This window comes from Chaetura pelagica, unplaced genomic scaffold (assembly GCF_000747805.2).
Source record: "Chaetura pelagica isolate M959 unplaced genomic scaffold, ChaPel_1.0 scaffold385, whole genome shotgun sequence".
Taxonomy (NCBI): Eukaryota; Metazoa; Chordata; class Aves; order Apodiformes; family Apodidae; genus Chaetura; species Chaetura pelagica.
This window is the reverse complement of record NW_009953390.1, coordinates 517,521-531,126: the sequence shown is the minus strand read 5'-3', so window position 1 is coordinate 531,126 and position 13,606 is coordinate 517,521. Positions and strand designations below refer to the sequence as shown.

At 44.4% G+C, this 13,606-nt stretch overlaps 1 protein-coding gene across 1 annotated transcript in view; it reads left to right on the top strand.

Annotated features, from left to right (window-relative positions):
- The window catches only part of FGF9 (fibroblast growth factor 9), a 26,423-nt gene that overhangs the window by 2,763 nt on the left and 10,054 nt on the right, over positions 1-13,606 (top strand). Inside the window, exon 2 of the mRNA XM_009998299.1 lies at positions 4,800-4,903. Within this exon, the coding sequence (XP_009996601.1) occupies positions 4,800-4,903 (104 nt within the window). The remainder of the gene's footprint in view (positions 1-4,799; positions 4,904-13,606) is intronic.

The following is a 13,606-nucleotide window of genomic DNA, read 5'->3' as shown; positions in this document are numbered from 1 at the left end:
ATTCGCGGCGTCTATTTTTAAAAATGGCTTTCCAGCCGCAGTTGTAGGAAGCTGACGGTTCCGAAAGGCAGCTCTTCCAGCTCTTGCAGCGCCTTGCCTTTAAACAGATTTATTTTTTTCCTTCTCGGTTTGATCGCTCTCTCCTTGCCAAGATGCACTATTGTTATAGACGAGTCCTCCCCCACGGAGAGCGCCGGAGGTGCCCCTGCTCGGTCCAGGGTCGGGCGGACCCGGCACAGCAAAGCCATGGGATGCGTCCGGGCTCCCGGCTAATTCTGGGGCGGGGAAGGGATCATGGTGCTTTTGGATCGGTGCCGTGACATTGCTGTTGTGTTTGCCGAGAGACCACCGAACAGCAGATTCTGTTCGGGTTGTGGTGACTATAAAGTCTTATGATGATCCTGGGAAGGTCTGCAGCCCAACTCAGGAGCTGCCCAGGGGAGAGCGGGCTAACTTGGTCTCCTCTCAGTGTATGACGGAGACCTGCGCGTGTGTGTATGTGGATGTGGGGGGACGAGTCAGAAGGAAGTTTTCCTCCAGGAATAAGGAGGACAAAGAGAAAACCCCGGGGGCTGCGCGTAAACTCTCTGGGCTCTGCCCTGTGGGAATCCCCCTCCCCGCACACACACACACACACACGCGTACACACCTCTGGAGAGACATCAGATAAGAGTAATTCTTTTGTAATGCTATGTTGGATGTGTGCCTATTGCATACAATAAACCGAGCCATATTGTGTGTCTATACTCGCCCGGTTCTGGGAGCCCTAGCATTTCGCAATTCCTGCAGCAAGATGTCCATCTCTGAAAGAAAAGCTCCCCGGGAGAGCCCGGCTCGGTGTGTCGTCCCCCCCTTCAAGTAATGCGATCTCAGGTGATCAAAGCCTTATCTCTCCTGAGTGACAATTTTTTTTTATTATTTTTTTTTTTTTAATGCAGTCTGCTTTAGTCTAGGGCATTTGCTAGACAGTGGAGTCATTGTAAATTCAGGAACTCTGTAACAGAGGAGAGGCGTGCCTCTGTGCGTCAGCACAAGTACTGCATGCACAGCATTAAAAAAATAGGAGCATGCAGGAAAAGAAAAAAAAAAAAAGCTTGTCAGCAGGTGACCTCCGCTCCTCGGGACCTGCTGCTACAAGGAACCGCTGCGTTCATCATCTGCGGGAGCCGCGCAGCCGCCCGCCCTCCCGCGCCTCCACCTCGCCCTGCCTGCTCCGGCTCTCGGGCTGGCGAGGCGGGGTCAGAGCCGGGGGGGACCCGGGGGGCGGCTCCAGCCGGGGGGGCCTTGCGGCCGCCCGCCCCTCCTGCTGCTGGATGCGGGGGGCCGGGGCTGCCGCCCCCCGCCCTGTGCTGTCTCCGGGGAAAGCCCGCAGACCGGGGCGGGGGTGCGTGATGCGTGCGGAGGGCTCTGTCCCCCGGGAGTGGAAATTGCGGGCCAGGCTTTAGGGGGAGGGAAGGGCCCCGAGCAGCCCCTTCAGTCTCCCCCGCTACTGAGCGTTGCAGAGAGGAGAGGATGCGGAGCGGCTGCGGGGGGGGGGGGGCTGGCGGCGCGGAGGGGCTGGGAGGGCGCTGTAAGAGCCTGAAACTGAAGCAGGGCCCTGTGCCCCCCGGGGGCTGGGCTGTCTGCGCTGCCGTCTCTTAATTGGCATCCCATGGGGGAGCGGGCGGGGCCGTGACAGCTGCGACATGCGGGACCCGCATCCCGGCGGAGCTCTCTGCTCAGCCCAGCGCCGCAGCCCCGGCCGGGGGCTGGGGGGCACCGGGGAAACCCCGGCACTCGCCCCACCAAGGACCTGACCTCCCGGCAGCTTCTCAGGCAGAACGGGCCCTGCTTTACTCGCCCCTCTTCTCTTCCCGGGGTGTACGATTGCTTGCTAAATACACGGCGGCACAGCTCCAGCCGCCTGCACTCTGACTGCGGGTCCTCGGTCACTTTCCTTCTCTCCTTTTACCCAAGAAATCGTGCAAGGTGGCTGGCAGAGATGCTTGTTTACTGTATTCTTTGATGGTGTGTTAAACTGCTTCAATCCAGCAATACAAAGACAGCCTATATATATATATATATCTATAGCCAAAGACAAAACTGCGCAAAGGGCTAGAATATTGGCAACAACATTTTGCAAAAATGTTCACTGCCTAAAGCCAAGGCAGATGCTTCTGTAAGTCTGTTCTTCGCTACAGTTAAGCTAGATGCAAGTTAAAATTTCATGTGTGAACAACCCAGCTCCTCTCTCCCGTGAGCCTGGCAGGGGAGCAGGGCCGGCAAAGGTCAGTGTCCTTCTGCCATCCAGCATGGTCAGAGTTGGATCGTGTGGAAGAAAGTGGGTGAAGGGCTGATGTTGGCATGTAAGGAATAGCTTTCCTCAAAACTTTATTCCTAATCTCTTTGTGGATGAGTAGGTCTTTACCTTAAAGTGATTAAAGAAAATGTTCAATGTCTGACAATCGGCGTCCCATGTACTGAGACACATATTTCCTCTCTTCCCCCATTTTGAGCTATAAATAGGGCCCTAGCTTTTAACGTTTGAAGCTGTCCTGATTATCGTTTTGTCCAGCCTCGTTTTGTACAGGAATATCTATTTTAATATCTGGTTCAGGTCCTAAGTACTATCTGTATATTACAGAAACTATACAGTGAAAATATTCACAGGAGCATTGGGCCAAATCATGTAATCCTTAAACTGGCAAGACTGTGTGACACTGCATGTTTGGCTCCAGATAATCTCTTGAAGGATTTAACAGCATGGCACATAAAACTTGCTGTGATGAGGCTTTTGAATATTTCAAATGAACAAGTCTCTATTCTGGTCTTAAATATGTGGATGCGCTTTGCCAACTATCTTAAATTCATCTTCTGCATTTGCAATAGGATGTGAAGAGCTTTTTTTTTCTTTTGATGCACAAAGCAGTGTGCTCCCAAGTATTTGAAATGTGTACAGCAATTAAAGTCTACATTTACACTGATGAGAAAGATGCCAGACTTACTAACTTAGCTGTAGTATGGTATATTAAATGCTTAACATAAGGTTTAAACTCAGTTAAAATTGCTTGGTAATATATATCAGGTAATATGAGAGTTTGGTAAAAGCTTTACAGAAGAAGCCTTAGTAGGAAATCTGGAGGTATTTCATATCCAGATACAGTGAGAATGTTTAAATTTTTCAATGGATTGACTGTATCTGAGATACTATATGTATCAGATAAGCAGCCTGCTACCACTTGTTATTACTTCAAAATATTCTGTTATTATTAAATATTTCCTCCCAGTATTTTTTATTTGTGCATATGTAGAGAATAACTTAAGATACCCAGGCCTTAAAAGAGGGTTACTAAAACTATAAGACAATGGTGTTTGTAGTACTGAATAATATATAAGGTAATGATCAATAGTCCCTCACAGGGAATAAATTTCATCTTTACATTAGCTTGACTGTAAATTGTCTCCATTGACTTCAACTTGTGCTGTGTTAGATTTATATGATTCATGCCTGTAATTGATTAGTGCAGGAGATGCCAAATTAATTGTTAAAAAAATCCATGAAAGTGCTTTTTTATTGGCTGTATGAGGCTCAACATACTATACGGTTATTTTATTATTTAATGTAAATATAGTTTCCAATAAGCTTTAAGAATAGCTCCATGGTGTTTTTAGACATGAAAATTAAAAAAAATGCATTGAAAATGCTACTCTGTGCTTTATCTTGTGTCTCAGAAAGTAGCATAATGCAGCAATGTGCTCCTGAGCATTGCTGGGTAGCAACTGTGAGATCATTACTGTTTGACATGAATGGTCCCAAACAGGAAGCAATTTCAGGTTGTTGTTTTGTTTGGTTGTTTTGTGTTTTTTTCCCCACAAGACTTCTAGGTTTATGCAAGGTTTGGCTGGTAGCATCCTCATTGAAGGAGGTAAACAATTTGCAGGGAAGGCTGCTAACAAAACCCCCAAACCCTCAAAACCAGATGAGCTGATAGTTGATGCAAACACTGGCCTTACCATGCACATTGGTGCTGAACCTAGGAGCTTTGCAGAAGCAGTGCTTCTCTGCAATGTGTTCTTACCTGTAGTGCACAAATGTTTGTGTCAGCTTACTGTTGTGTGCACAAGAAGACTTAGTAACTTACACAGTATTACTTAGGTTTAGAATGTATTAATTTTCAAATTTGAGGTGAGAAAAAATAACACACCAGAGAGATGGTTAATATCTAGACAAAAATGTGTGAGACTCTGGATTATACTAGGGAATTTAATTTCTCAAGCTTCTGGAAGACAATACCATGAGTACATCTTTCAACAAATTCCTGATTCATTGATGTCTGGAAGCAGATCTTTTGGTTCCATGGGTAACATTGTTTTAATCTCATAATTTTGGTTCAAAAGTGGTGGTTTTTTTGGCATATTTTGCAAGCCAAATATCACAGGTTCTTTAATATTGCTAATTTTGGCAATCTAAAAACTTGGTTTGTTTTATTTGAATCTGTAGTTATTTGTTGTGCAAATCAGAATATGACTGAGCTTTAGATTTTGTTTAGAAATGATGAGAATGATTGAGAGTGATCTTTTGATTTGGTTTGTTAATGCTGTCTGCAATGCATCATTCTAGCAGAGACTCAAAGGACTTCTCCGTTCAAGTATCATACTTTAAGATATAGTCATTTCTTCCTCATGTTCCTCCAAACAACTCTGAAAATGGGAACACACCTTTGAAAATAGCTGCTTGTTGCTTATGGAACAGCCACATCTAAAAAATATATTCAGTGGAAACAACATGTACATTGTTTTGTTTTTTCTGCATTTTATAGGTATACTGGAGTTTATCAGTATAGCAGTGGGCTTGGTCAGCATTCGAGGAGTCGACAGTGGACTCTACCTTGGAATGAATGAGAAAGGGGAACTGTACGGCTCGGTAAGTTCCCATTTGTCTGGGGCAGTCATGATCCTTGCCTTTTGTGGGAAAAGTACTTGATAGCTCCTACAAGTCCCTGTTGCCTTAGGTACTGTACAAGCACTGTTTCTGCTTTATGCAGTCTAATTGGAAACAAGACCCTGTGGGTAGTATAATGAGTACGGGAGAGGGAACAGGTGACAACATCAGGAATGAGTAGTAATGTGGATGGACAATGATTTAGATGCAAGCAGTGGAGACTGATGACCAGGGCTAGTCACTAAAGACTAAGGGATGCACTGTAAGATTTGTAAACCTGTCCTTTCAGTAGAGATCTGAAACAAGACAAAGTTGCTGCCTATTGTGCATAAACAGAGAGCTTTCTAGGAACTGACAAAAGCAACTAGAGAAGGAGGTGAAGGGTGGCATATGTAGATGAGAAAATGAGCAACAGGAGTATAGGTATAAAAAGGTATAAAAGGTATAAAAAAAAAGGTATAAAAAGGTATAAAAAGTATACAAATGAGGGCAAGAGTCTTGGTCTTGCTCTGAAAGTTCAGCTCGTGCTTCTTGAGGGATGGCAGCAGAAATGAGTAACAGGTTTAAGGGAAAAGTAAAACTTGGTATTTCAGATGTGCATTAGACTGGCAAACCAGCCTACGTGCATGTGTGTGTGTGTGCAATGTGACCCTTCCTTACCTGAGAACTTTTGAGACATCTGATGTACATCAGGGTTCACACCCTGGCTAGATCATGGGCAGGAGGAATCTGAAATCAAGCAGGTAACTTCCCAAATAGTAGAAGACAACCTCTTACAGTGTCCATATACATAACCCATGGAGGAATGTGAGGAAGTGGAACCAGGAAATGCTTTTATGGAGGTGTCCAGGTTCTCCGATCCCTTTCTAGTAACATTTTGTGTGAGAGAGGAAAGGTAGAGAGGGGAAGGGGACTGTGTTCTGAGCATAGAGCAGAGAGGAAGCCAGAAGGTACAGATCATGACAGTATATGTGGGAGGCAGAAAAAGAGGTGGTAGAATGTGGGGCAAAGCTGGGATGGACAATATGTGGATGCGGAAGAGGGGGAGATGCAGGGATGGTGAGAATCAGTGAGTGGGAAAGGCCAGAGAAAAGGTGTCTAGCATAAATGTCAGTAGGGAGGAGGAGAAGATTGGAAGGATGGAGAGGAAAAGAGAAAGGGAATAGACGTAATGGCAGATGTAAACAAGTTGTCTGTGAGTGAGTAAGTTGTCATAAGTCACAATCCTTGTGCAGCTGATGAAGAGGATAAAGAACTGGTGAAGTCATGAGTACTTTTATGGTTCAGTTAGGCAGCAAAAAGGCAGAACAACAACAGCAATATGAATCAGTAATGTTGATAATCATCAGGAAGAGTAATTGTTTAAACAGATAAACATAGTGAATCAGTTACTCTGCACTTCATATATTCAGAAGAAGAAAATGTGGTTATTGATGGAGTTTAAATGCATGGGCTTGGGAAAGCAAATGTTACATCACTTCTCTGTGTAGTTTATATTTTGTGTTTGCAATATGTTCGACTGTCAGAGTGACTTACTCAAAACATTCTTTACTTAAGAAATATGCACAAGAAATTCTTTGTAAATTACTAAGCTCACTGCATTGGTAAAATAGCTGTTCCATGAGCAGCAGTTATAAAGAAGCCTGTTTTCCTAGGGATTCATGTCTCACAGTTCAAGGCACAGGTTTCCCTGACCTTCTGTCCCTGCAGTAACACAAATTCCCCAGCCTTTTCTGTTTCTTGCATGGAGACAAAAACAGTGTTAGTTGTCCATGCTCACTGGATTGTCAGTTTGCAGGCATTACATAGTTTACCACTCCCAAGTGGGACGTGCAAATGATTTCTCTTCTTTACCCTGCCTCTGATTAGTTGCAAAACTGATAGGAACTTAATTTTCTTGAAGACCTTTGCCTCCTGATTGAAACTGGTTGAAAAGCTAAGGCAGGACAGGCTGGCAGGCAGATGGATGTACAGTATAACTGGATAACCTCTTTTCCCTAAGAAATGACACTAAAAATATGAAGCCATTCATAATGGAAAACTGGCAATCTGTAGGGCCAGAACGCAAAGTTCAGGTTAAAATCTGATGGATGATATGGCTTATTGTCAGCCTCTAGAGATGGGACGTACTAAAGAGTGATGGTAATTGAGTTACATTACTTCCAATGAAATATAACCTCTAATGGCTACTCAGTGTGATGATGCTTTAAAGCCTTGTCAACACTAGCAATCCTAGAGCCTATATTTCAGCAACTGTCAGCTCTCGTAGAAACACTGAGATAAGAAGGCCTCAGAGCAGATCTTTGTTGGCAGAACATTTTTAAGTGACAGTGTTTTGCTTTTGGTTAAAAAAATGCAATTAATTGAAAATTAAGTTCTCTGATGAGAGTAAGTGTTGTCATTTGAACAAAAAACAAGGCACGATCCAGAATTATCTTTCTGGCATCAGAGATCACTTTAACTGAAATAAGTTTTGAGACTGATGCGTGGTAGGCTGAGGTTCAAGTTTTTCACCTGAATTAAGCAGAGTGGTCACTTGAGTTGATCTGTTTCATAGCACCAGCAAGTCTTCCTTGTGCTGCCTGTGCTGGGAGGCAGGTCTCTCTGTCTTGATTTCTTCACTAAGGGTCATCAATAGCACCAACTTTGTCATGCAGAAGGTACACTTACGAGGCTGTGAACTTGTTTTCTAAGGTGCAAAGACTGTTTACCATGCACAACTCAATAGCAACCTAAGAAAAACCTGGTTCTGCTCTACATCAGCATTGTGGATCTAAGCAGGGGTGTTTCTGCAGGCATTCAGTACTGTAGCTCTTGACACTATCAGAATAGAAGCCCTGTGTCTATGACATGATCATATTTGTATTCAAATTACTGCATGAAAAATATATTAGGTGTGAATCTGATCAGTGACCTAAAAGACTTCTTTCCTTCTATATTTGTGTTTGAAACATTTGGCACAGGAAGATTTTTCCCAGCATATTTGTGGTGCCACTGGAGATGGGACATATGGCGAAGCAGAGCAGCCAGGATGAATCACTGCCAATTTTCATGAAAGGCAACAATAAAGGCAGTTTCAGCATATCTTGATCCAGACATGTTCCTCTTGCCCTTTCAAGATGCTGCTTTCCTCCTAGATTAGCTGCCTGACAAACTCTTCCCAACTTGCCACCATTACAGGGGGCAGCTCCTACTGCATCTTCTGATTAAAAGAGCACAGTGACTCTCATGCTGCTCTCAGGCAGCAACGTATGACATAGGATGGCTGTTCTTAAGTTCTTCCTATCCCACAGACTTAGCCAGGGAAAACTGAATATATATGTATGTGGTACTGCAGAGAAGCTAGTGGTAGCTACGTAATGATGACTTGGAGGCTGGTTAGGGACAGCAGCTTTCCTTCCTGTTTTTCTGTTCCTGCTCCCTTTACCTTGCCTTCCTCTTGCAGCCTGGAACTATGACTCATCATGTTTCACAACAGCGACTGCACTTGTCACTGGAAAGGAGAAAGCATCCTAACTACAGATAGGACCCAAAGTTGTGTTAAGATGAGACATGAAGACCTTTTTCCTACCCAAGTGCTGAACAGCTCTTGCCAGCACTTCTGGCAACAGTGTTAGCAAATGCCTTAGCTGTGCTCCTTGATTCTACGCCATGGAGTGTGTGTGGGGTGTCTTTCTGATTAGTCCCATGACCTTCATGCCTTCATGGGTTGTCATCACACTGCCCTGCATTGTTGGTTGCCTTGGGGAATATTGACAGTTGGTGCCCACATGGCAAGAAGTGATGAGAGCCCATACCACAGGGTCCTCATCACTTGCACTGCAGCCTGTCCTCGGAGGGAGTCCTGTGCTACCTCGAGCACAGGAGGACCATGGCACACCCTGACCTCAGCAGTCCTTGCTGTCCCAGGCTCTCCTGCAGTAGCAAGCTCTGCAGTATTCCACTGCTGGCACCCCTTCCCCACTGATCTCCTACAGTCACAGACCTGCCCCACTTCTCTTCTCTAAATAGATAGAAGAGAGAATTTTTTTACAATGAGAGTGATGAAACACAGGAACAGGTTGCCCAGAGAGCTTGTAGATGTCCCATCCCTAGAAACATTGAAGGTCAAGTTGGACAGAACTTTGAGCACCCCGATCTAGTTGAAGATGTCCCTGTTCACTGCAGGGGCATTGGGCTAGATGACCTTTAAAAGTTCTTTCTAACCCAAGCCATTCTATTGTTTGATGATTTTATGAAATGCTGGTGTCTTCTTTGCTCCTTGCATCCTGGGCAGGTGGCAAAAGGCAGCTCAGGCTGGACCCTCAGGAAGAAAATTTGGAGTTGGAAGATCTGAAGATACAAAGGGAGCTGTGCAGGAGGGAGGAGGAATATAGGAGGGGAGATGGGAAAGAAGAGAGGGCTAGGAAGGAAGGGTAGAGAGAGAGGGAGGTTTTGTGTGCCTGCAGAGCAGCTGGGACAGAGCTGAAGAGCCCAGATCTGGAGTGAGAGAGGGAGGCTCCTCACCTCTGGGTTTCAGACTTAAGGGGTGCATGCACCAAAGTGAGGGTTAGGACTGCTTATAACCGGGTAATAAATTGCTGTTCAAATAATTAACTAAAACCTAATTTGTCCTAATGTTTTTTGAACACTAGACCTGTCTTTTGCACCTAAAACTACTGGGGAAAGAGAGAGGAAGCGAAAGAGAGAGAGAGAGAGAGAGAGTACTGTCCTTGAGGAAACATGTTTTCCCAGTAAGTGTGCAGGGAGGTGACGATGTGCCTCTTTATTGTCCCAGCTGGACTGCACCTGCAGTGTTTTGTGCTTTTGTTTGGGTCTACATGGTCCTGAAAGGACCATGCAGCTACAAAATTAGGTGAAGAGATTTTTTTTTTTACAAAAAAAGGACAATTTTTCATAGTTTACTGAAAATTGTTTGGTGTAGGTAAGGATTAGTTTCGCTGCATTCAAAAAATACCTTATATGTTCCTGTGCAAGTAAGGGAAAGGAATTGTTCAGCCCTTCAAATGACAGGTCAAGGTGCACGGAAACAACGTGAAGAAAAAAACAAGTTGAAGGTGCATGTTTGGAACAGCATTTGGGCCAAGTATATGGTCACTACAGATATCTAAGAATAGCATAGATAAATAAATTACCACACAGTATAATTGACTAACTTTACTGTTAGTGTTAAACACCTGATCTAAAGCACTTCCACATGCTTCAAATTGATTGTTTCTTGTTTTTTGTTTGTTTGGTTCTTTTTTAATAATCTGGATTATCTGTCTGTCAGTGTACGTTCCGGCAACTGTGGCCTGGCACTCCCATGATGAAAAACCCCAATGGTGTCTTTTAGCAATAAGAGTGACTTGTGTCTTCTGCCTGAGTAAATCCCCTTTCAGCAGAGAAGCTGGAAGAAGCAGGCCTGTAGCTAATTTGAAAGGGCAAACTTTGAGATCTGAAGAGGACCAGTTCAAAAAGGGGCTGAGGGTTCTCAATGTGAAGGAAACTTGAAACTTTGTCAGAGGTGCAGAAATCCGGTGCAAACGGAATCTCAGCAGGGTGAAGCTGCCAGGGAGGATTTTGAGACTAACAGGCGCTGGGTGCTTGGCAGAGGGTCTGTGAGGAACAGGAGAAATGCAGGTTGCAGAAAAGCATGTGTCTGAGAGGTGTGGAAGCATGGGGATAAAATAGAAATTGTTACAATAAAGCTGACTGGGGCCCTAAAGCATATACTAAAATATAAGGCAAAAATGTTTTAAGCTATATAAATGAAAAGGGAACCAGAGTCCTTGCAGACACAGTGTATTTAGGCAGGAGTGTAAATGCAATATAGTCTGAATATGGCTGCTGACTGGGCTAGCCAGGATTTCTGATAGGCTCCTTGCAGTGGTGACACGGGGCTGGGGGACGAACACAGGGAGCAGAGGCAGCTGACACCACTGCTAAAAGAAGTGGCTTTTTTCCCTCCGACCATCTATCCCCTCCCTTTTGCTGGCACAAGCATTTCTGTTGCTGCCTGGTGAACTGAAGCAGGGAAGTGGAAAATGATCTGGCCAAGCAGAAGGGCTGTCTTCAGCTACAGTGGGACTCCTCCCAGGTCACTGCAAGATATGGTGCAAAGGTGGGAGCAAGCGTGGGTGAGGGAGTGTTTGCTTCTTTCTGAGGCAATGCAGGTGTTTGCCATCCTTGAGTGTTTGTGGACCTCCAGCCGTGTGATTTTTGTTTGGCTGGGGGCATGACCCAGGAAGCTGGAAGGCTGTCAGTCTGACTTGAGCTGTCCTCAGGGCATAGGAACACGCTTTTAAATGAAAGAGCAGAGGAAGACCTGGAAGTATATGCAAGGTGAATTTACTGAAGCTGGATAAAGAGTTTCAGGCAAGCCTAGTATTTTATTTTTGTTAGGAATTTCTTTTTGTAGAAACAGGAAATACAGCTGTGCTAATCTGCAGGGCTGCATTAGGTATGACCTGCAGAAAAGAGCATTTGCTACAGTAGGTAAAATGGTTGTTAGTAGAACACTTGCATGATAAATGGTGAAAAAACTGAAGAAAAGAGCAATGGGGAGTGTTGAAAAGTATTAGAACAAAGTGAAGCTATTAGTGGGGTTTTTATGGATTGGTCCTTCGGCTGGTTTTATTCTCTGTTTTTATTGGGGACATAAAACATCTTCTCATAAAAAAGTAGCAGTGTGCTGCTGAAATTGTTGCAAAGTTAGCAAGTATTTTCAGCACAGGAGGCAGCCTCACAGAAGGGACTTGGTGACCTAAAGTGCCCAAAGTGTTTATGTGGGGCTCAGGGAGAGCTCTCTTGGTGCCACTGCATGTGGCACTGGTAGGATCCAGTTTAAATGCAAAGTGCACTTGTTCACTTGTGCTAAAAAAGATGAATTGAGACCAAAAGAAGGGGCTTACTGGAATGATCAGAGGGATGGAAATACTATCATATGATTGAGTCTAGAGATCTTGGCTTATTTAGCCTGCAGAATGAAAACTGGTAGAGTACACTCTTGGTTTCTGTGAATACACTGAGGTTTAACATGAAGGAGAAAAAGTCCTTGATATAGAGGACAAGGATGAATTGGTTTGAATGGGTCACAAGAAAGCTTAGGCTGGATAATTGGGAAGTTTCAGTTCATGAGAAAGTGAGATTTTGAGCTGGCCTGAGGATTTTTTTGCAAGGAGGAGTGAAGTGAAGCATAAATGCTTTCTCTCTGTGCTGTATGGTAGGAGACAGCTTTGTAATTGTGAACATTTTCTTTGTGGAAGGCATAGGTCTGAGAAAAGCCTCGAAACTTAAATTACTTGGAAAGATTTGTCTACAACCTCATCTACTTCGCCTTTGCAATTAGCATCTCACTGAATGTGGACGGGCAACTTTGCTGAAAGCTTGGTACTGTTAAATGGTGTTCCTCAGAGGGACAAGCACTGGGGTGAGAGCAGAAACTGTACCCACTCAGCAAGATATGAAGGACTCTGTAGAAAAGAAAAGTCTTTTGAGATGCAGGTTCTGGTATAGGAAGAATTGATGATAGGTGAACCCATACACTTAACACAGGTAATACGGGAGAAAGCTCTGTGAGAAACAACTGCTATTACGGTTCTGCTTCTGGCTTCAGTTTGTTGCTTAAATGAGAATTACACAGATTTTAACACCTGTCACCAAAGAGGGACACCTGCTAATACTGTCCTGTGGGACAGATACTACTCTTTTACTGAGGTCTTTGATTTTCATCAGAGGACTTCCTTCCAGATGCTTACTGAGGTCTGAGGATAATTTTTTATGAGAGAAAACCCCCAGTGATCTTTGTACTTTGATCCACAGTTCTGTGCTGAATTTGGATTCTTACCACATGCTCAGTACAGGAAAGTATTATAATATCTCCTACATAAAATATATATATATGGGGTGCGTGTGTATAAAACTAAGCTTTGGTAAAGCAATATCCTACTCAAACCTTAATTTAATTATTTGCTTCCCATAATTAAAGAAGTCTGAAATTTTGTATTCTTACAAAAATGGGAGATTAGAGGTGCTGCTTGAAGAGGTAGCCAAGATGGTCTAGCACCTTGCAGAAACACCCTTCTAGAAAGGTCAGTCTTGGCTCCCTGCCTCTGCTGCCTGCTTCTCCTTCCTTCCTTGCTCTGACACCAGCACTCATCTGACCTGTCAGGAGGCTAATTTAGGGATCTAAAGCCGCAGAAGAAAACTTGCCTTCTTTATGCTGGTTGCTTCTCTGCTGGTTTAGCTCCCTGGACTGGCTTGTTGCCTGTTTGGACAAGCACTGGTGCTCAGTGGGGGAATCGGCTGCAGTGTGGGATGGGAGAGGGCTTGAGTACCGCCTTGTCAGCAGTGGGTAGTTAAAGTGCCATAACTGCATCCCAAACCCAAATCCTACTGGGTGAGCATGCACAGGGCATGTTCAGTGTGAGTATCTTCAGTTTCACTTATTTGCAGTTGTGTAGCTCCCCAGGTGCTGCAGTGCTGAACGTTTCTGGAGGCAGCTGTGCTAACAATATGAAGGTGTGAAAGGTTCAGTGTCTTCAGCTGATCTGAGAATACTGTGTTGAAATGACATGCTAAAAGAGCATCATCAGCAGTGACATACTGAGATATGCTTGGGGATTATTTGCTGCATCAGATAAAGATCTGATGTGCTCTGTTTCTGACTCAGGAGCCCGTGGGATGTGAATGTGGCACTCTTTC